Source organism: Vulpes lagopus, chromosome 12, assembly GCF_018345385.1.
Source record: "Vulpes lagopus strain Blue_001 chromosome 12, ASM1834538v1, whole genome shotgun sequence".
Classification (NCBI taxonomy): domain Eukaryota; kingdom Metazoa; phylum Chordata; class Mammalia; order Carnivora; family Canidae; genus Vulpes; species Vulpes lagopus.
Window position 1 is genome coordinate 46946129 of NC_054835.1, and position 24432 is coordinate 46970560.

A 24432-nucleotide genomic window follows, 5' to 3' on the forward strand; every position below is an offset into this window, starting at 1 on the left:
GAGGGAGAAGCAGGTTCTATGCAGGGAGCCCAATACAGGACTCGATTTTGGGACTCCATGATCACGCCCTGAACTGAAGGCAGATGCTCCACCACTGAGCCAACAGTCGTCTCCCCCAACCCCCACCCTTTTTAGCACTGTTAAGACACATCCTTAAAAAAAAAAAAAATGTTAAGACACTGAGTATTCCTATACATGAACATGAGCTAAATTTTTTTTTTTAAGATTTTATTTATTCATGAGAGACATAGAGAGGTAGAGACATAGGCAGAGAGAGAAGCAGGCTCCACACAGGGAACCTGATGTGGGACTCAATCCCAGGACCCCGGGATCATGCCCTAAGCCAAAGGCAGACGCCCAGGCGTCCCCATGAGCTGAATTTCTATTTAGGTATTCCTTTATACCTCATGTTGCTTTTCAACAGAATTCATAATTTTCTCCAAAAAATCCTTATTTACTATTTTTAAAATGTTTTGCAACTGTTCAACCATCTTATGAATAAAATAACTGGTTGAATTTGTAAATAGTTCCTTAGGATCAAGTCTTAGAAACTGGTCACCTGGAAGTTTTTGATCCGTACTGAGAGATGTTAGAATCCTATTATTAATCTCTAATTTTTCTGAGTCATAGTCTCTAATTTTTTAAAAAATTCAGAGCATTCTACTTTATCTCATCTCATAATATTAAAAAGAGTTCTTTCATATATATTACCAGGTGTGTCATACTAATACAAATGCAATTCATGATATAATTTTGTAACTTTAAGGAACATAGTTAGAAGGCCAGTTACAATGATAAGCCAGGAAGAAAAAAAAACAAACAAACCTCAATTTAAAAAAAAAAGATGAATTCCATATTCCATTTTCTATTGGAATGTTTAAAATTGAGAAATGAATTTATATAATTTGAATATTGGAGTTTATTTGCTGACACTTAGCTAAGCTTCAGTTCTCAATGTATTTATCTATGTCATCAGAGACATAGCTGCTTGGCCCACCAACATTAACTTTAGGATGATAACTAAACAGAAGAATGTTGGGACAGAATAGTTTTGCGTATGTCTGGAGGTAAATTCAAGAAGGAACAACAGAAACTCAAGACTACTACTTCACAATTGCCTCTGACTCTCTCCTTGGTCTACCTTGACAAAAGAGATCAGTAAGAAGTAGAATAAAGATATGCCAGCCACTCAGCTATCCTCTCCTAGTGTGCAGTCTGTAGCACTGGAACTTAACCCTTTTTTTACCCTAGGAAGAATTAAGTCCATTCCACTTGTGGAAGCCTCTATCGGTAGATACAGTAACATTCAAAATAGGAGGGAGAAAAGGGGAAGACAAAGTATCTGTAAGACTGATGTAAGGAAAACACACGAAGAGAAGAGACGTCTGTGTGGCTCAGTGGTTGAGCGTCTGCCTTCAGCTCAGGGTGTGATCCTGGTCCCAGGATCCCCGGTTCCCTGCATAGAGCCTGCTTCTCCCTCTACCTATGTCTCTGCCTCTGTGTGTCTCTCATGAATAAATAAATAAAATAAAATCTTAAGGGGGGGAGGGACGCAAATAAAAACCCTGAGAGCAATCTTTAGCAGATGAAAATTTAGCAGATGTAAACTACTTTTCTTAAAAAAAACTTTTCATGGGGGACCTGGGTGGCTCAGTGGTTGAGTGTCTGCCTTTGGCTCAGGTCATGATCCCAGGGTCCTGAGATCAAGTCTTGCATCAGGCTTGCTGTGGGGAGCATGCTTCTCCTCTGCCTATGTCTCTGCCTCTCTCTGTGTCTCTCTCATAAATAAATAAATAAAATCTTAAACTAAACAAAAAAACTTTTCATTATAAAATAAAGATTTGGGAAGCAACACAATATTTATATTAACAAAATAGCAGTGTTATAACTTCAGAATGGACTCCCTAGAGGAGCAGGGAAGTAAAATGATTCTTTTCACTTGAATAGTAATGTAAATTTTTTACCATAAACTTATATTAATTTTTATAGTAATAATTTTAAAGACAACTATAGTTAAACAAATACATTTAAGTTAAAAAGTAGATTTAAGTCACAGCATTTATCAATTTTTTTTTTTAAATTTTTTATCTATTTATGATAGTCACACAGAGAGAGAGAGAGAGAGAGAGAGGCAGAGACATAGGCAGAGGGAGAAGCAGGCTCCATGCACCGGAAGCCCGACGTGGGATTCGATCCTAGGTCTCCAGGATCGTGCCCTGGGCCAAAGGCAGGCGCCAAACCGCGGCGCCACCCAGGGATCCCCATTTATCAATTTTTTTAACCATCTGAAGTCACACAACTCTGGGTCTACTTAGCAGCTAAATGATGTTTGAACATTCAATGCTAAGTAAATCAGGTACCTAACACAGTAACTGAAACATTCTAGAACATTCAAAATATGTGATTGCTCTTTCTATTCAATAAAACTGCTTTTTACTTGAAAAAATAAGAAATAATATTTATTCACGTTACAGCTTATAGAGGAGAAAAATGAGGCCAGGAAGAGTTAAGTTTATTATGTAATATAGTCTTTTAAATACAGTAAGTTTCATTACCAATAGATTAATATTCCAAAAGGGAGTGCAGTATACCATTTACAAGGCTCAGATGTCACTTACCTGGTATGTCCTAAAGATTCTCGCCATATCGGCAGCATCACAACAGGTTTAACTGCACACTCCAAAATAGCTAAAGCCAATGCAAATTCTCTGGGTTTGCTACACATCTGAACTGCCTTGATCCAATTTGCCCTGTATTTCAGAAGAAGGGGGGAAAAAGTTATTTCACTTGATGGTCTTAAAAGTACAAAAGCTGTAATTTCAGACTCCATCTCATAGGATACATGTTTCTAGGCTAAGCAGGTTTAAATATACTGCTACTGGAAGTTCCTACCTCACAGAATCACAGATTTTGAATACCTCAAGGAATCCCAGAGGTCGATTAGTCTTCCAACTCCTTAAACCCTCTATAATGTTCTGGAACTTTGAAGACTCTGCTTTCCAGAAATTTTTCAAAAGCTAATGTTGGTCCAGTAACTTAGAAATATATACACATCCCTAATGTCTTCAGTGTTTGCTAACTAAAATGACTTCATTCAATTCCTTGGTAACAAGTTAAAAGTGAGCAACTGGAATAAACATTTCGCAAATATTTAGTATATTCATGCAACAAATGAACTTTAGTTTCCTTTACCTGTGTGATGCCCAATTTGGATGAAGAAAGGATGAAGGGATATTGTTTTCCAGTTGGGTGATAGTTAGTCTCAGAGTAGATATGGTAAGAACTTTGGACCCGTGGACAGAACCATTCCATTTGAACTCTCCTGCTGGAGTCAGACAGAATTTATGTGCAAGATGTCTTCTCTTATCATGATCTTCTCTGTGCTGGTGCTTATTCAAAGCAAATGAATTGGTGGAGTACTGATTGTGGTAGACACGATACTTCCCTTCTTGACCCAACTTAAAATAATTGTTGATATTTCCTTTCATGACCACTTCCTTTTTGGTGCTCAACCGTGAAATTTCTCCTTGAGAGTTAACTACCAGTACCTGACCAAGAAAATAAAAAGCCTAATTATTCATATCAAATAAGTAAACATGATCAACTGTCTTTCAATAATCTGTAATTTATCATTCCAGGGTCACCTGGGTGGCTCAGTGTTTGAGCGTCTGCCTTTGGCTCAGGTTGTGATCCCCGCAGGGAGCCTGCTTCTCCTTCTCCCTCTGCCTGTGACTTTACCTCTCTCTCTGTCTCTCTCATGAATAAAATTTTTTAAAAATCTGTAATTTATCATTCCATATAAAGTTCAGGTATATCTTATGACTGAACTTTTGAAATTTCTAAGTGAAGTTAAAAGCTAAACCTAATTGTTTATAATTAAACAACCAAGATCTTCCCATAAAAAGAACCCCTACTAAGTGCCTATTATATGTCAGACATTATGAAGTATTTTCATGCATCTCAAATATATACACAAAATTACATGTACACATCATTCACCAATCATTACTTCAAGATTATAATATAAAGGGTAGGGAAAAAGAAAGGTATCACATGTTTCATTCCCCAAAAAATATATTCCCAAAAATATTTTTTTCTTCTGCTCCTTTTATCATTCCAGCATTAGTATAAGAGTCCACGGATACTTTATGTTTCCAAACAGTTTATCTCAATCTTTTAGTGAACTGTGAAATCAACAGTGGATCTTATTCAACTTTTAAAAAAAACAAAATATAACACAATCAACTAGACTAGAAGAGAAAATACCAGAGTGCTTCCCGCATAACAAGGTAAAATACCATTTCAGGAAACATCTGAATGTGTGTACTGGGTTGCTATAATAAATGTCATACTGAGGGTCAGAGTGAAAAACCAGCCTGAAAGCTACTGCTTTAAAGAAATTCCTATGATGTTTAGAAAAGAACACTGTATATTCTTGTGTATCTACCTTGCAAATAATTCTTAAATATGGGAGACACAGCTGTGGCATTATTCTGCTACACTGGATAGCTGGGGAATAGAAACAGTAAGGCCTAGCTAGGGAGCTTAGTTAGCTGGCTCAGTCAGTAAAGTGCATGACTCTTGATCTTTGAGCCCCATGTTGTGTGTAGAGATTACTTCTTAAGAAATAAAAAATAAAAATAGAAGTACTAGAAGCACCTGGGTGGCTCAGTCGGTTAAGTGTCTGACTCTTCATTTCAGCTCAGGTCATAATCTCAGGGTTCTGAGATTGAGCCTTTCATTGGGCTTCCTGCTTAGCAGGGAGTCTGCTTGAGATTCTTTCTCTCCTTCTCCTTCTGCCCTCCTCCATGTTGATATATACTCCCCCTCTCTCTAAAATAATAAATAAATCTTTTTAAAAGGGGGGAGAGTGCCTGGGTGACTCTTAAGCGTCTGGCTTCAGCTTGGGTCATGTTCTCAGGGTCCTAGGTTGGAACCTGCATGGGGCTTCCCTGCTTCTCCCCCTCCCTCTGCAGCCTCTCTTGCTCGTGCTCTCTCTTATAAATAAATAAAATCTTTAAACATCTATAACTCTTTATTAAAGCCCACAAATAGTGTATTCTTTACCATATGTGGGGGAAAAAAAGCCTCTCTTTAGAATTATATATAATAAAACTAACCATATAGTAAGAAAATATACCATCCAATTACAGATTTCCCCACAAGAACTGAAATTTGGGTACACAACTATACCTATTGTACAAAATATGTATTACATGTATTATAAACCTAACCACTTTTAATCTTGCTATCCACTACACTCTTGGAAACAGAAAAATACAATTCAAAAGTAGGTCTACAGGGATGGCTGGGTGGTTCAGTGGTTGAGTGTCTGCCTTTGGCTCAGGGAGTGATTCGGGGTCTAGAGACGGAGCACTGGGCTCCCTGCGAGGAGCATCGGGCTCCCTGCAAGGAGCCTGCTTCTCCCTCTATGTCTCTGCCTCCCTCTCTTTGTGCCTCTCTCATAAAAAAATAAAATAAAAATCTTTTAAATAAATAAATAAATGGTCTACAAACTACCCAGCCCTACTTTTCAGGTATGATAAATAAAATTATTTCACATTCCAGAGATTTTTGTTTTAAATGGAAACAACATACCTCTTTGCCCTCCTTAAATAATTTATTTGCTTCATGGGCTGCAGCTGCCACCTGTTGGCTCTTCAGCTGGCTAAGTTTACTGTCTGGATTCCGTAATCTGGTGATAATTCGAGTTGACCCAGATGCCCCTCTTCCAGCTCCAGGAGACTCACTTATTTCCCCATTAGACTTCTCTGATTTGAAATCACCTGTTATCAGATGAAAAGCCAAAAGTAATTGCTAATAGTAAGTTATTTATAACAACATCTTATTCATACAAAACTCTTATTTGATGCACATTTAAGATCCAGAAAGTAAACAAAAAGTCTTTGAATAGCCATTGCAAATATATGAATTCTTAAGGGTTTTACTTAAGACAACTTTAATGTGAGTCACTTATATAAAGAAAATTCAAACATGCCAGGTTATCTGTTTCAAAGCTCATCTTCTAGAAAACATGAAGGGCTACTACAAATATATAAGTAACAAACATCATAACTCAAAATGCACACAAATAAAACACTGCCTTATATATTTAATATGGATCCTGTATAAAAAGTAAGGGTATAATTAATTTTAGAAAAATTTCCTTTGAAATTGTTTAAATACCTAATGGTTTAAAGCTTTTAAATACAAATGCCAAGCGAATTTTCACCTAAGGAACCTAGAATTATCCATGTATGGAAATAATTATACATGCAAAATCAACTAACTTAGTTTTTTAATATAATAGAGGCCTCTCAAATTTTCATAACAATTTTTTAAAGTGACAGACTGCACTGCCAAGGAGCAATTACTGCTTTTCCATGAACCTCACTTTGACTAAAAATTTCTCTACATTCTTAAAACTATCATATCACTATCCAATTTCCATTGGCCAACAAGATTTCTCTGTCACTGTCAAATGAAAGGCCAAACATAAAATTTACTATATTTTATTTATTGTATTATAAAATATACTCTATCATATATAAAGATGGTATTTTGAGTAGAGAAAAGAATTAGACTGGGAAAATAGGCAATTTTGAAAAATATGAAAGACAATTCAGGAAACATTTCTTAATTTTATCTGACCAACACCCCTTCTTTCCTTTAGGAAGATGCTTTTCTTCCACTTCAAACATCATTCAGGAAGGGCTACAAATCAAGATACCCTACCATACTGGGTGAACAATGTCACCCAGCTTCTTAGCCAGACAGAGCACATCACCACCTGGCCACGGTAACTGTCCCAGATCTGGCTATGAGGCCCAAGCCATTTGAATACTACTCTAATTTTTAAAATCTGGAGATGGATAAAGGATCTTGCTTTTTTTTTTTTTTCTTAATTAAGTTGTCTATTTAAGTAATCTCTACACCTAACATGCGGCTTAAACTCACAATCCCAAGACCAAGGGTCACATGCTCTTCCAACTGAGCCAGCCAGGCACCCCAGTCTTGCTTTTGTGTTAGTGAACAGAAAGAGTAAAGATTAGAGGCTGTCTACTTTTTATCCTACAACATGGGAAAAACTTAGTAATATGAGACAATAAGCTCATCATGGAGGGGGAGGAGTGAGGATAGAGGAAGATTCATGATAACTTCATTTGGCTCTCAGGGTCCAATAATGCACCTGAGACTCACTACCTCTAGACTTCCCAATTGTACTCAATTAAATTCTCTTATTTTAAGGAAGTCTGGTGGATTTCCGTCACTTACAACCAACAAATTATAAATAATCCAGAGTATCTTAAGATTTTTTTTTACCCCAAAATATAGCACTGACTAAATCAAGATGGATAAGGGGTATCAGATATTTTTCCATCCCAGGCTTTAAAGGTAGAAACCTTCAATGTATGACAGCAAAGCAGTTATTCAGACCATTAACAATTTTCTCTTGGGTCTCAGACCTTGAGTCTACCCATGCCAAAGCTTTATGCCAAGATACTGAACGATGGTGGCTACTTTCTGGAACCACCTATACGGTCCTATAATAAAGACTTTTAAGATAGCATCTGATCTTGGCTGGACTTCCTAAAAGCAAGAAGGGAAGGCACAGTGCTTCTTAAAAGAAGCCCTACAATTTAGAGCTGAGAGTCAATCCTTTGAACATTTGCTAAGGTGGTTTTTTTTTTTTTTAAGTTTATTTATTTATGTAATCTCTACCCTCAAAGTGGGGCTTGAACTCACCGCCTAGAGATCAAGAGTCCCATGCTCTTCCAACAGAGCCAGTTAGGCACCCTGACATTGCAAATAAGGAAATAAGGGAAAGGAGACAGAAAATTCATCCCAGGGGTAAGACTTAAAAGAGTAGAGAAAGGGAACAAGGCTTCTCTAACACCTCCTGCCCAAAGGCCACATTCCTCCTATTATAAAGGAGTGAATCAGTGCTAGCCCAGAGAAGAGGACAGAGCTGCCTTCCCCCAGCCTCTGGAGATCTAAGGACAGCAGGAGGCAGAATTCTGCCTCGGCAGGACTTTATTCCTTTGAAGGCTAGAGAACTGGGTGTACAAAGCAGACTAACTGAGCAAATAGAGGGGCTCTACCTTCAGAGACCCTGAGCAGAGTTTCAGGGTATTAGGTACTAGGCTGGGTACCCAGGCAATCTGTGAGGGAGTGCTACTGCCAGAAAAAAAGCCCAAACCTGCCAAGCTGGGACAGATGATCATTCAAACCTACAGCAATCCCCAGCAACCCATTCCTGACAACTGCAGAGAGTAGGTCTGCAAGGACTAGGTTGCTAAAGAGAATGGCCTCCAGAGGAGGTCTTCTCATATATTTCTCACGACTCATCCACAGCCATCCTCCCAAAAAACCAAGGGCAGCCAGATGTATCATAGAACATCCCTCCACTATCGGGATAACAAGTGTGACAGGCAGTTAAATTCATAATCTGACTCATGGACTGTGAGACTGACAGAAGCTACATCCAGACCTAATCAAAGATAATACACAACACACAGAAGTTCTAAATACAGTTACAACTACCAGAGGTAATTTTGGGAAGTTTTTGAAAAAAAATCTTCAGTTGTGAATGAGATCTTTGCATTATGTTAGGCAGAAGCACTTTTCAATGAGTAAATATGTTTGTATTGAGCTATCAAAAGGTACAACTGTGGATATTCGTTTCCTATCTTTGCAGCATTCCTCTTTGTTTGAAAACCATTCCTACCCCACTCCAATCATACACTTTTGCTGGAGCCATCAATTATAATACCTTGCCTGCCCTGGCCACAGGGGTGGGAACAATATGTCCAAGATAGGCCACTCAAATTCCTTCCTCAAGGGCTTTTGATTTGGAGCAGGAGTAGGGGCCTTGCCTTTGGGTCACAGACCTTGGAAAGATATGAATACAAACCGCTGATGGCCATCTTCCCTGCCACTTGGAAAAAGCCTGTCTGTATTAGGAGAGAATGAAATTAACACACAAACATTTGCACATCAAAAGGTGGAGAGAAAGAGAGGAAGACAGAAAAGCTTTGATACCTGGGAGTCCAGTTATGCCTGATGATAGTTTGGACTTCCCAATTATATGAGCTAGTTAATCTGCCTTTTCACTTAAGCTACTGTAAGCTGGTTTGGTGGCTTGCAACTGAAAACAAGTTCTAATTAAAACAGATCTCCATCTCATACCATACACAAAATTATACAGTAGGATTAAAAACAAAGTTACAGAAGTATTATGTGAAATTACTGTAAAACATATGTATATGCTTGGAATAGGATCTTCCTTAGTAAGACACAAAATCCAGACAAACCCTAAAGAAAAAGATTAATAAATTTAACTATATAAAAATATTAAAATTTCTGTGTAACAAGATAACAAGAAGAGTTAAAACATGCAATTACTATATAAGTATATACATAAAATCAAAAGTAATAGCCATAATACAAAAGCATTCCTAAAACTCATTAAGAAAAACTATCAAAACTCAATAGGAAAAAATGAGCAAAAGATACGAATAAGCAATTCACTGAAAGTTCAACAAACACATAAAGGGAAACTCAACTACATTAGTAAGCAGAGATATGCAAATTTTTAAATGAAATACTTTTCATCATTAGCAAAACTCCAAGAGACTGATGTTGAATTTAGGTGAGAGTATGAAAAACTACATATGTATGTAAATTATTGGTATAAATCCCTTTTACTCTACAACTAAGCAGCAGTCATCACTATTTTAAAAATGTACCTACCATTTGACCCACCAATTTCACTTACTGTTCCTATACTGCCAGAAATACCTGCATAAGTACACAGAGATATATGCTAAAGGTGTTCAAAAAAATAGCACCAGTATTTGTAATAAAAAAAAAAAACTATTAACAGCTTATATGTCCACTAACAAAGAAATAGTAAATAAATTACTGTTCATCCATACTGTGGAGTAGCATGCAGCAGTTAACAAAAAAAAACAAAAACAAAAAACAAACAAAAAACAAAAACAAAAACGAATGAATTCAATTCATATCATGAAAAGATCCCCTACATGTATTACTAAGTGGAAAAAAAGCAAGATGCAGAACAATGCATGCAGAATAATTCCATTTATGTAAAAAAAGTAATTAAAAAAAAAACCTTTTGGTAAACATACATATATTAATGTAACCACATGGAGAAAGACAGAAAATATTACATACCAAACTGTTGATGGTGGTTACCTTTGGGGAGGGGGCACTAAAAAGATTTATTTTTCCCTGTGTGCTTTTGCATTTTTTAAAATAAAAACAATGACAAGTGCTATTTATAGTCAAAAAAGAAAAAGAAAAAGAAAAAAAGAAAGAAAATATAATTCTTCCCACCCCATCAAACTTTTATTTAAAAAATTAAAAATTAAAAAAATTAAAAAGCTCGCTTTAATGGATGAAGTGTATTCTTACCTATCTCTTCTTGAATAGAGACAGGTGTATGAGACTCTCTCTCTCCATTTTCAGGCTCATCAGCTGCCTTAGCAGATTCACTCTGGGAAGAATTTAGTTCACTGCTGCTGTTACTGTTTTCCAGATTAGGCTGGATGGAGGTAGTGGTAGCACTAGTGTTACTGCTGTCACATGTCTTGTTAGGTTCTTCTAGAAAAATAAAATATCTGATTTTTAGATTAGAAATCACATGAAAAGTAACTACTTTGTCAGAAAAGACATTTAATGGAGGACTGCATTACAAAGCTAGAGTTTAAAAAAAGAGAAGCTGCTCATCTATGAAGAATGCAATGTCTGAGATTAATAAGCAACACTCTAGAGTTATTTTTGAAGCCTCTCAAAAGTCTAACTCATTCTAATTCACTCTTATCATCTTAATTTCTAGTATAAGGAAGACAATCTTTCAGATACCCCACAGCTGAAGAAGAAAATTAAAGTGATATAACTAGCCCACAAAACTTAGAAATGGTTTTGAAATAATCCTTCAAAATCTGAAATTTATATTTTCTTTTTAAAAAAGCAGGCAAAAAAACAAAACAAAAAAATAAATAATAGTCAAACATATTAGGAACTGCATTAAACAGGATTATTTATCTCTAAGTTTTTCTGCTTGAATTCTATGCTCCCAAATTAACTAGAAGGTAATGCTAAAGTCATTATAAATTTTAAGAATAATTTAATAGGTGTCGGGGGGGTTGGGGGGAAAAAGAATAATTTAATAGTTATCACTAAGTATACTATTCCTAAAAGTGTATCAAAATGCACACTACCATGAACTGAAAGCCTAGATCTTTCCATGGTAGTTCAGAAATTAAGAGCCCCCTTCCCTCTATATTTCATTTTGTCACTAAGATATTCTTTAAATCACCTAAATTAGGGCAGCCCTGGTGGCTTAGCAGTTTAGCGCCACCTTTAGCCTGAGGGTGTGATCCTGGAGACCTGGGATAGAGTCCCAAGTCAGGCTCCCTACATGGAGCCTGCTTCTCCCTCTGCCTATGTCTCTGCCTGCCTCTCTCTCTCTCTCTCTCTGTCTTAAATCAATCAATCACCTAAATTACAAAGTGGTTGGTGGTATATCACAAAGGCTATCTCAAAGGTATAAAGAGCTCCTACATTTTTTTAAGAAAAAAATCCTAACAACCTGATAGAAAAATGAAAAAACCTATAAGCAATCACAGAAGAAATGAAAATGGCCTTTAAACATATAGGAAAATGCTCACTTAATTCAAACCAAAAGAAATGCAAAGTAAAACTATATGGAGCTTCCCAGCTATTGGGCTGGCAAAAATCCAAGACTCACAATACACTCAGGTAAAGAGGTAACTGTTAATACGCACCGCCCCACACAATACAGCAGGAGTGAGAAATGGGCCAAAGTGTATACAAAGGAACTGACAATATATACACATGCGCTCTTAACCTACCAATCCCATGTCCAGAAATCTATCCCAAAACACATTGGCAAAAATACTAAATCACTTTTTTATATAGCTATTCATTGCAGTGTTATTTAGAATGGCAAAAGACCATGGACAAAATGTCCATCAATGGGGCACTGGTTGAATAAAAGGTGATATACACAATGAAATATCATGTACCATAAAAAGGATTGGAGAAATCATCAGATCCACACATAAATGATTAAATGTAAGAAGTGCAGAATAGTAGTATAGTATGCTAACTTTTGTGTGAGAAGGGGAGAGAAATATAAACTTATATGCAGATTTTCCCTTTATTTATGAAAATTTTTCAAACACTGGAAAAATAACCAAAATTAACAAATGTGGCTACCTATGAGGGAAGGAAGGGAAAGGATTACCTAGAGAGGGAAAGGATGTGAAAACTCTCTGTATACACTTACACAGTTGATTTTGGAATCATGTAAATGTACATTTTTCTAAAACTTAAAGTTAGAAATGCAATCCCTAAAAACTGAAAACTGAGACAAATTAACGTAGTTGTATATCAAGTTGTTTGCATAACCACACAGAGAAAAAAATTATTTTAAGCAACTTTGGAACATGGTATTTTGACTGTATGGCCTTCCTGGAAATACAGCATAAGGATAAATAAAGAACTATAAAAAAAATCTTAAATGCTATTCAGTGGTCTTACTGTCAGCTATTGATATTACAAAATTACTATGATATATAATCATTTCTTATTCGTGTACATCAAAATGTTAATACATACATTAATAATATGTTATTATTAATGGACATCTGTATCAGGACAATGTAAATGTGTAATTAAGTTACCACTCTTAGGAACTAAGGCTTTTAATGTATGGGAGAGATACAAGTTTAAAACCAAAAAACAAACAAACAAAAAAACCTAAGTATGCAATCCTCAATCTGATGAAATGTCAACATGAACTGATATTTTTCTTTTCTAAAATACGTATTTTCTAATACCAAAAAAGCCAACAGGCAATGACAGCCAGATTGTGGTCTCTAAATATCATTCCCCACTAAAAGGAACCAGGAGTTCTTGGAGGAATGACTGATTCCAGGTCTGATGTGGTAAATACATAAGCAAAAGCAGGGAAAGCTATCGAAGACTACCAGGGTAAAAGGACTCAAAAGTCAACATGAACAGGTTGGTACTTGGTCAATATAAGCAAAATGAATAACTACAACTGACTGAAACAAATTGAACACATAGAGATGCACAAGTTCAAAAGGATACATAAAATGAGAAAGCCATGCCCCTGTGTAAAAGTCCATAACTCAGGAACCACTGAAAATAAGTGGATACCAACTCCTGACTCTGAAAAATAATGAAGCATTTATTCCTGCTCTAACTACATTCCAAGGTATTCAAACAGCATCAGTTAATAAGGTAAAATTCGTCACAGGAGAATTTCAGTTAAACAAATATAGAAAAAAAGAATTAAAAACCACTATATTATAATCACACAAACAACTGATTCTGAAATGATCATCAATGAAATGAAAGGTTAACAGGAAACTTCACAATGTCACTACCTGAACTCTGATCAATTTCAGCATTTATAAAGGCAAACTAAACAGAAATCATGAGCCTTTTGATGCTACACCATCTGAAGTACCCAGCACACAGCTTATGGAATATTCTCACCAAAAACAGTTAAAAATGTACTGAATCAAGCTTTTAGAAGAAATTAAAGAACACTAAAAGGAAGGGAACAGACAAATCCTCAATGTGGTATCCTATAGCAGGATACACTACAATTCTTCAACAAGTCATCAGTGTACAGAGGAAAAAAGTCGGGGAAAAGACTACTCTAGACCAACAGACTCAAGAGACATAAAAAATCAAATTTCACATCATATGGGAATCTTATTTGGAGTTAATACAAATACAACACAATCTAAAAAAAGAAAAATTTAAGTGAGGAAATTCAAACTGCCTGAACAGTACATGATATTAAGGAACTGACATCAATTTTATTAAAATGACAACTGCACTGTCATTATGTAAGAAAATGTTCATATTTCTTAGATGTGAGTAGGACTGATATAACATGATGTCTGGGATATACTGTAAAATAATGTGATAGGAAACAACCCAAAATCATATTAGCAAGAAAGGGGATAAAAACAACAACTGGGTTGTTGCACCGAAGCTTATTACACCGAAGAATATTACAATGCAATTAATATGAAAGAATTCCAGCAATACATAACATTATATTAATAATGTAATATAAAGTGAAAAAACCAAATTCCATAAACACAATATACTTAATAATATATATTTAACCTAACACATTTACAATAAAGTTTAAAACAACTAAAAAAGAAATATATAGTTTTTAGCCAATCATGTGTGTCTACTCCATGAAGCACGAGCATGTGAGTTAAATCACTTTGACCTCCGGTATCAACAATCTTGATTCTACTGTGTATCCCTTATAAAACAAAAGAAGATGTTAGTGAACCACAGGAGTCAGAGTGACAACTACTTCAGGTAGGGGACAGGGAAGCAAAGGATCAGACTGGGGAGTTGATTATAGATGTAGGTTAGTTTCAAAGCAGGACTTAGCTTTTTGTTTGGGGTGACAGGCCTAGGTGTTTATTTTCATTATTAAGTAACTTAAAACCCGAATGAGGGCAGCCCAGAGTGTGATCCTGGAGACCGGGGATCAAGTCCCACATCAGGCTCCCTGCATGGAGCCTGCTTCTCCCTCTGTCTGTGTCTCTGCCTGTGTCTCTGTGCCCCTCTCTCTCTCTCTCTCTCTCTCTCTCTCATGAATAAATAAAATTAAAAAAAAAAAAAAACCTGGATGAATAAATTAAGGGGGACTATCCAATGACCAGTGATGAATATAGTCAACTAAGGATGGTGATTTATCTAACAATGTACATCTAGGGTCAAAGATTAAAACATTTTTTGAGCAAAGAAAGAAAAAGAAAGAAAGAAAGAAAGAAAGAAAGAAAGAAAGAAAGAAAGAAGAAAAGAAAAGAAAAGAAAAGAAAAGAAAAGAAAAGAAAAAGAAAAAAAGTAACCAGTTAAAAAAAATCATAGGTGAAGCAAGTATGACAAAATCTTGATAATTTTTTTATATAAGTGATAGATATATAGCAATGTGGGTATGGTCATAATATTATTCTCTTAATTTTTATGTATGTTTCAAAATGTTTATAGTAAAAAAAATTTATATGAAGGATTTCAAAATGCCAAATTTAACATCTGCTAGCTACAAGCCAGTATACAATCAACTAACTCAGAAAAATTTGGAACAAGAGAAGTCTCTCAAAATAATACCAAATTCTTCACTAACCATTCTTTTCACAGCTGTAAGATCTAGATTTGTAAAGTGTAGTAGTCCTAATTTATAATGGCCTAAATATCATCTTCTCAAATAATGAAGCAATATATAAATATATTCCCTCCTTTATGAGCTCAGAGTGCATTTTCTCATAGAATAAAAAAAGTGATTAATCTAGCTCAGCCCACAAAAACATTTTTACACATAATATACTCCAAGTATGGTTTTAACCAAGAAAATAATTCGGGGGGCAGAGGGGGTCTCCTGTGTCTGCCTTTGGCTCTGGTCATGATCCCAGGATCCTAGGACAGAAGTCAGGTTTCCTGCTCAGCAGGCAGGTTTCCTGCTCAACAGGAAAGGAAAGGGAGTCTGCTTCTATCACTTGCCCTCTCCCTCTCCCTCTGCCCCTCCCCACTGCTCATTCTCTCTCACTAATCAATAAATAAAATCTTAAGAAAAAAAGAAAAAATAATCTGGGATAAGAACTTAAGAGATAAAAAAAAAAAGAACTTAAGAGATTGACTATACACATCTTAAAATACTTTAGAGAAGTTTTTTTCTGCTATTAGGGATATAATGGTACTTCACACAAGAATAGGCAATCAATCCCTTACCAGGTATTCTCATATAAAAAAGCCAATAACCCACTGAAAGCAAACTTAGCTCAGATTCCATCCATTTAAACTTTCAAGGTGATAAGCTTAGGACCATCACAAACTCATAAAATATAGCTTTTTTGTTTGTCCAAAGTTAACCTGTCTTAAGTAAAAAAGTGTTTTTCCTCCATTTCATTTCAATTTAGAATGCTGATTTGGGTTGTTTTTTGTTTTTTGTTTTTTTTTAAAGTAGGTTCAACGCCCAGCATAGAGCCCAACGCAGAGCTCGAAATCATGACACTAAGACCAAGACCTGAGTGGAGATCCAGAGTTCAATGTTTAATTGCCTGAGCCACTCAGTGCTCCAGTTTTTTTGTTTTTAATAATTGTTCTAGGGGTGCCTGGCTAGCTCAGTCAGAAGAGCATCTGACTCTTGATCTTGGGGTTGTGGGTTTGAGCCCCACATTGGGTGTAAAGATTACTATAAGAAATAAACAAGAGGGGATCCCTGGGTGGCGCAGCGGTTTGGCGCCTGCCTTTGGCCCAGGGCGCGATCCTGGAGACCCGGGATCGAATCCCACATCGGGCTCCCGGTGCATGGAGCCTGCTTCTCCCTCTGCCTGTGTCTCTGCCTCTCTCTCTCTCTCTGTGTGACTATCATACATAAATAAAAAAATAAAAATTAAAAAAAAAAGAAATAAACAAGCAAAGAAACTTTATTTTTTTTAATTTTTATTTATTTATTTATTTATGATAGTCATCACAGAGAGAGAGAGAGAGAGAGAGAGAGAGAGGCAGAGACACAGGCAGAGGGAGGAGCAGGCTCCATGCTGGGAGCCTGATGTAGGACTCGGATCTGGGGACTCCAGGATCACGCCCTGGGCCAAAGGGAGGCACTAAACCGCTGCGCCACCCAGGGATCCCTCTTGGACGTTTCTTTTCTTTTTTAAAATTTTCTTTTTAAATTTATTTATGATAGTCATACAGAGAGAGAGAAAGAGAGATAGAGAGAGGCAGAGACACAGGCAGAGGGAGAAGCAGGCTCCATGCACCGGGAGCCCGACGTGGGATTCGATCCCGGGTCTCCAGGATCACGCCCTGGGCCAAAGGCAGGCGCCAAACCACTGTGCCACTCAGGGATCCCGCAAAGAAACTTTAAATAACTGTTCTAGGGATGCTCAGTGGTTGAGCATCTGCCTTTGGCTCAGGTCGTGGTCCCAGGGTCCTGGGATTGAGTCCCACATCGGATTCCCTGGGGGGAGACTGCTTCCCCCTCTGCCCGTGTCTCTGCCTCTCTGTGTGTGTCTCGAATGAATGAATGAATAAGTAACTGTTCTAGAACTCTTCACTTCTTTATTTCATTTGGCTATAAATTAAGGAAATCTGAAGCATCTGCTTTAAAACACCAAGGGGGCACCTGGATGGCTTAGTGATTGAGTGTCTGCTTTTGGCTCAGGTCTTGATCTCAGGGTCCTGAGATTGAGTCTCACATCAGGCTCCCCTCAGGGAGTCTGCTTCTCCCTCTACCCATGTCTCTGCCTCTCATATGAATAAATAAAATCTTAAAAACAAAAAACAAAACACCACCAAGAAGGTATCACCTATCAACATGTACATTTTATTGCTCAAAGTCCAAATGTTCTAGCCCTAAGGCAAATATTATAAGTTTTGGTATTTACAATACTATTTTTCATTAGACACAAAAAACACTGTAAACGAGTAAAAATAGGATAGGTTTTATAGTCATCTCTCAAACTAAAATTACATACAGATCTTGATCTTCAATTGCTTTTTGTTTCAAGATATTATTTATTTATTTGACATAGAGAGAGAGAGAGTGCACAAGCAGGGGGAGAAACAGGCTCCCTGCTGATAAGGGAGCCAGATTTGGGGCTCAATCCCAGGATCCTGAGATCAGGATGTGAGCTGAAGGCATGACACTTAACTGACTGGGCCACCCAGGCACCACACTGGATTTTCCTTATAAATTCAAAACTAAAGTGCCTATCTTTTAAGATGTCATTATCCCAAAAAGTTTAGAAATAGGTTAAATCAATATGTTCTTTTAGTTCAACTTTATAGCTGTTAAGAGGTTTCAGTATGTCCATGGAAACATTTTCAAAGCAATTATAGTTATAGAAATAAAGCCAGTTCATGACAGACACAGAGAGAGAAAGAGAGAGAGAGGCAGAGACATAGGCAGAGCGAGAAACAGGCTACATTCAGGGAGCCCAACATGGGACTGAATCCCGGGTCTCCAGGAAAAAAAAAAAGAAAGAAAGACAAGACAAGACAAGACAAGAAAGAAAAAAAAGAAAAAAAAGAAAAGAAAAGAAAAGAAAAGAAAGAAAAAGAAAAAGAAAAGAAAAGAAAAAGAAAAGAAAAGAAAAAAAAAAAAAAGAAAAGAAAAGAAAAAAAAGAAAAGAAAAAAAGAAAAGAAAAGAAAAGAAAAGAAAAGAAAAGAAAAGAAAAGAAAAGAAAAGAAAAGAAAGCCAGTTTTATCTATTACTGATTCCAGGCATTAAATCTGCAGGCATTAACTTAAAACAATGCTGTCTGCATTATGTTGGAATACAAATTCTCAATAATGGGTTTGACTTTAAGATGCTAGAAAAAAAAAAAAGAAAAGAAAAAAAAGAAAAAATAAAAAAAAGAAAAAATAAAAAAAAAATAAATTAAAAAAAAAAAAAAAGATGCTAGAAAGTCATGTATCCTTCTCTCCACTTCTAAATTTACAACTCGACATTCTGGTACAAAAAGTTTCTAATCTAAAATCCAGAACAAAAGTGTAATTCTGAAATTGAGAGACTTTTGTTAACTACAAAGAAGTCATACTAAACAGCACACTTGCCACATGTTTTTGGAAACATAACCATTTCTATGAACCAAAGTGAAATGTCTGGAACACATATGATATGCAAGAAAAAAATCTAAGGAATAGGTATATTAAAAGATTTATTTTTTTTAAATGATGGCTACTAACCTTGCCTAAAATATGGGCCAACTTTTCAGCTTAATCTTCAATATTTGCCACTCGGAATCTTTCTGATTACTGATCATATCCAACATGAAATCATGAAATCTGCCCATTTTTCTCATGTTCTCACTCCCATAGATTTTTAGAACATAAGGTTGTAATTTTTCTTTTGCATAATATCATTTATTATATTACATAAAAATGACGGTGTTCTCTGACAAGACTTTATGTCAAGATATAGCTTGAAATAATATACATTTATTACTTCTTTTCTTTTGAAGATTGTTTTAATTTTTTTTAAGATTTTATTTATTTATTCATGAGAGACGCAGAGGGAGAAGCAGAGGGAGCAGCAGGCTCCATGCAGTGAGCCCGTCACGGGACTCGATCCTGGGTCTCCAGGTCTCCAGGATCATGCCCTGGGTCCAAGGCAGGCGCTAAACCGTTGAGCCACCTAGGCTGTCCTAATTTTTTTTTTAAGATTTATTTATTCATGAGAGACACACACAGAGAGAGTGAGAGAGGCAGAGACACAGGCAGAGGGAGAAGCAGGTTCCATGCAGAGAGCCCAACGTGGGACGTAATCCCAGGTCTCCAGGATTCACACCCTGGGCCAAAGGCATGCACTAAACCACTGAGCCACCCAGAGATCCCAATTGTTTTCATTTTTAAATAATCTCTACACCCAACACAGGGCTTGAACTCACAATCCCAAGATCAAGAGTTACACTCTCCACTGACTGAGCCAGCCAGGTGCCCCAATACACATTTACCAGGTGCCCCAATACACATTTACCTCTAAAGAAATCTGAAAGTAAATTTATTTCTTTTTTCTTAAGATTTTATTTATCTGAGAGAGCACATGGGTGAGGGGAGGTGCAGATGGAGAAGGAGAAGCAGATTCCCCGCTGAGCAGGGAGCCCAATGTCAGGCTTCAATCCAGGACCCCAAGATCACAAACTGAGTTGAAGGCAGACACTCAACTAAATGAGCCACCATGGTGCCCTGAAAGTAGATGTATTTCTAAAAATATTCTGGATGAAGAAATTCTAAATTCCTAGATTATTATAAAAAAAATACAACCTTCCTATTCTAGAAGAGATACACAAAACAAACAGTAATCAAAAGCAAGCTATTGTGGCTTACAAATGTTATTAAAAATAAAGAACATCTTAATGGGGTGATGAGGTGGCTAAGTGAGTTGAGCATCCAACTCTTGATTTCGGCTCAGTTCATGATCTCAGGGTTGTGAGATTGAGCCATGCATCAGGCTCCACTCTTAGCAAGGAATATGCTCCCTCTGACCCTCCTCCCACTTACGTGCATGTTCTCATTTATTAAATGAGCCTTTTTTTTTTTAAAGATTTTATTTATTTATTCATAGAGACAGAGAGAGAGAGAGGCAGAGACACAGGCAGAGGGAGAAGCAGGCATCATACAGAGCCTGACATGGGACTTGACCCAGGGTCTCCAGGATCACGCCCTGGGCTGCAGGCGGCACTAAACCGCTGTGCCACGGGGGCTGCCCTATTAAATGAGTCTCAAAAAAAAAATTAAAAGGATAGTTTACAATGATAAAGTTAATTCAATAAGAACTATAAAGATTATGTCCACCTAATTACACAGTCTCCAACTATTTAACGCAAAAAATTAAAAAAGAGAGAGAGAGAGAGAGAGAGAGAGAGAGAAAGGCAACTCCACAGTAAATAGTTTTTTTTTTGTTTGTTTGTTTGTTTGTTTTCACAGTAAATAGTTAAAAATAATTTTAAAGGGCAGCCTGGGTGGCTCAGTGGTTTAGCGACGCCTTCCGCCCAGGGTGTGATCCTGGGGAACCGGGACTGAGTCCCACATTGGGGTCCCTGTGTGGAACCTGCTTCTCCCCCTCTGCCTGTGTCTCTGTGCCTCTCTCTGTGTGTCTCTCATGAATAAATAAATAAAATCTTAATAATAATAATAATAATAATAATTTTAAAATAGCTACAGAGAAGAAGAAAAAAAAAAACATAGCAAGGATACAGATTTGAAAGCTTTAAAATTGGGCAGCCCGGGTGGCTCAGCGGTTTAGCGCCGCCTTCAGCCCAGGGCCTGATCCTGGAGACCAGGGATCGAGTCCCACATCGGGCTCCCTGCATGGAGCCTGCTTCTCCCTTTGCCTGTGTCTGTGCTTCTCTCTCTGTCTCTCTCATAAATAAATAAATTAAAAAAAAAATTTTTTTAAAAGAAAGCTTTAAAATTAATTGTCCAATATTGCACCGAACAACTAAAAATACATATATTCTTCAAGTGTACATAAGACATTTATCAATATTAACCATACACTGAACCATAAAACTTCAACAATTACTCTGATCAGAGTGGGTTAAGCTAAAAGTCAATAACAAAAAAGATAAATAGAATGGGTTAAAAAGAAAACTACATCATAAGGAAAATCAGAAGATATTTTAAACTGAATGACAAAGACAATATATAATAGTTTGTGGGATGCAGCTATAGCAGTACATAAAGGGAAAATTATATCCTTGACAGCAGAATAGAAAAAAATAACTAAAAACTAAAAATCATCAAAGCACCCATCTTAAGGAGTCAGGGGAGAAATAATATTTTCATCTAAATGTAGAAGAATAGTTAGTGTCAACTAGGATGCTCTTTTGAGGAGATCTATTTTTTTTTTAATGCAACCAATGACAATGATAAAAATGAAAAATTTTTAAACCAGGTGAAAAAAGCTGAGTGATGAATATATTTATACCATAGATTGTGGTAACAGTTTCATGAGTGCATATTTATCTCCAAACTTATCTGGTGGCATACATTTAATATGTACATCCTCTTATGTGTTAATTAAACTTCATTAAAGTTTTTAAAAAAAACAGGAACAGGAAAAAAAATCCACAAAGATGCAAAGAAAAGAAGAAAAAACAAAGCCATGAACATAAACTAGAAGAAAAATACAATAAAAAAGGAACAACGAAGCAAAAAGTTATTTTTTTAAAAAGATAAAACTTGTTAACAGCTTTGTAAGAAGATGAAGAGAGAACAGATAACCAATTTCTGAATTTAAAAAGAAAACGTCACTACAGATCCTGCAGATACCAAAAGATATGATGCCATTACACCAATAAAATTTAAGTGAAATAGGTAATTAGAAAAATGCAACTTACTAAACCTGACATAAGAAAACAGAAAATATGAATAGCCCACTATCCATCAAAGAAATGCACCTGATCTTAGCCAAAAGGCCAAGAAGGGGTCCATCTATCAAAGAAATGAAATCTAAAATTAATCTTTCCCACAATGAAAATTCCAAGACCAAGTGACTTTGGGAAGGGTGGGGAGGCCTTTATATAAGGAATAAATAACACACAGAATAAATAACTCACAGAAACTTCTGCAGAAAACAGGAAAAGTGGGAAGTCGTCCCAACTTGTTTTATGAGGCTCGCATAATCTAAACACCAAAGCCTGACATGGACATTATTAGAAAAAGAAAATTACAAGCCAATCTCACGCATTAATCCAAACTCCTAAACAAAACATTAATAAACTGGATGCAATAGTATATAAGAATGAAAATAGGGCAGCCCAGGTGGCTCAGCAGTTTAGTGCCGCCTTCAGCCCAGGGTGTGATCCCGGAGACCCAGGACCGAGTCCCACATCGGGCTCCTTGCATGGAGCCTGCTTCTCCCTCTGCCTGTGTCTCTGCCTCTCTCTCTCTCTCTCTCTGAATGAATGAATGAATGAATGAATGAATAAATAAATAAATAAATATTTAAAAATAATAATAACAAACAAAAAAGATACCACATAAGAGAACACAAAGGAACTGACAGGTAGTTTACCAAAAAAAGGTAACTAAGTTTCCTATATATACATATATTTAACAAATATATGCACAGACACACATACACACGAAAAAGTGCTTAGCATCCTTAGTAACCATGGAACTACAAGTTCAAACCACAATAAGATATCCCTACAATGCCATCAGAATGGCTAAAAGAAAAAGAAAAAACTGAATGACGATGATACCAAGTGTTATATTAGCAAGAATGCAGAGGAGCTAGAACTCTTACAGACTACTGATGAAATATAAACTTGTACAACCATTCTAGAAAACTACACATATCTGTTAAAGATGGGCATACACAAACTGAATGACCCAGGAAGTCCACAACTAGATTTATATCCCTAGAAATGTACCTACAGGAGCATAAAAAAAAACATGTAAAAGAACATTCATAGTAGCATCATTCGCAATAGTCCCAAACTGGAAACCATTCAAATGCCAATCAACATAGAAAATGACTAATTAATAATTAATCTATTATATATATACATAATCAAATATCATACTGTAATAAAACAAAATGCATTACCATCACAAGCAACATTTGGATGGCTCTCATATATTGCTCAGGTAAGAAAAATTGGACATCAAAAAGCACATACTGTATGGTACTATTTATTATCTTTTTTTTTTATTATCTTTTTTAAAGGCAATCCTAATTGATGGTTATAGAAGTCAAGATAGTAAATGCCTTTTGTTGGGGTAGGAGCAGTGGTGGCTAAGAGGGGGCATGATGTGGTTATACAGGTGTGCTCTACCAAGCTTTTACTTAATAACTATGACTTTACCTTATGTTATACTTTAATGAAAAAGTTTACTAAAAAACATCTGTTCGGGATCCCTGGGTGGCGCAGCGGTTTGGCGCCTGCCTTCGGCCCAGGGCGCGATCCTGGAGACCCGGGATCGAATCCCACGTCGGGCTCCCGGTGCATGGAGCCTGCTTCTCCCTCTGCCTGTGTCTCTGCCTCTCTCTCTATCTCTCTGTGACTATCATAAATAAATAAAAAATTAAAAAAAAAAAAAAAAAACATCTGTTCATACCAAAGGCTTCCCAATCTGTCTTCTACTGATAAGCTTGAGTCATTAAATTAGGTGTCTAAATATATTCTGAAGGTTTAGAAAAGAAAACCAGTGAGTAGCCTTCTATCACAGTTATTGTTTTTCATCTACCTAGAATAATACCCCTTCTCCAGTTCCTCTAACACCATATCTCATCTAGTGACCACAGAATGACAAGAGTGGGAACAGACAATGGTTCAGGGATACCACAAAGTACCCAGCACACTGCCAGGCACCATTTTAAATACTCAATAAATATTTGTTGAATAAATGAATGCAGAGAAAAAGAGACAGAAATAGAAGGAAGCAGAGACATATTACAGTCTTCTCTGAGGGTCAGGGCTCTACTGTTAGGCCTGGCTACCGCCCACTGGAAAATAAAGTCCTCAAGGACCTTGATTTTGTCTATTTTGGTCACTGATATATTCCCACTAGTGTTCTAAGTTTTACAATGAGGGATCTATTTCAAGTGTACCAAACTCCTCTTTAAAAACTGGTATGGTATGTTTAATATATGTCTTTAAAAATGCTATTCGTATTGTTTTGGAAACAAGTATGAGACTATCAGGTTTCTAGGTTTGATTTCATTTTGTAGTCAACAAGAGAATTATGATTTATTAAATGGTCAGGTTCTGCGTTTATAGCATCTTCAGCTATTTGGCATTCTTATCCTGCTAATGAACCCCATCCACTCTGATACAGCTACTAATGATTACTATTTCCTC

General features: G+C 36.5%; 1 protein-coding gene across 12 annotated transcripts in view; it reads right to left on the reverse strand.

Annotated features, from left to right (window-relative positions):
- BPTF (bromodomain PHD finger transcription factor) overlaps positions 1-24432 on the reverse strand; it is a 159086-nt gene that overhangs the window by 69776 nt on the left and 64878 nt on the right. For 9 of the 12 annotated variants that reach the window (XM_041724349.1, XM_041724345.1, XM_041724347.1 and 6 more), the window contains 4 exons: positions 10438-10626; positions 5599-5786; positions 3193-3548; positions 2619-2750 (listed from right to left, as the gene is read on the reverse strand). In XM_041724349.1, the coding sequence (XP_041580283.1) occupies positions 2619-2750; positions 3193-3548; positions 5599-5786; positions 10438-10626 (865 nt within the window). The remainder of the gene's footprint in view (positions 1-2618; positions 2751-3192; positions 3549-5598; positions 5787-10437; positions 10627-24432) is intronic. The other 3 variants (XM_041724350.1, XM_041724348.1, XM_041724354.1) reach the window with 1 other exon arrangement.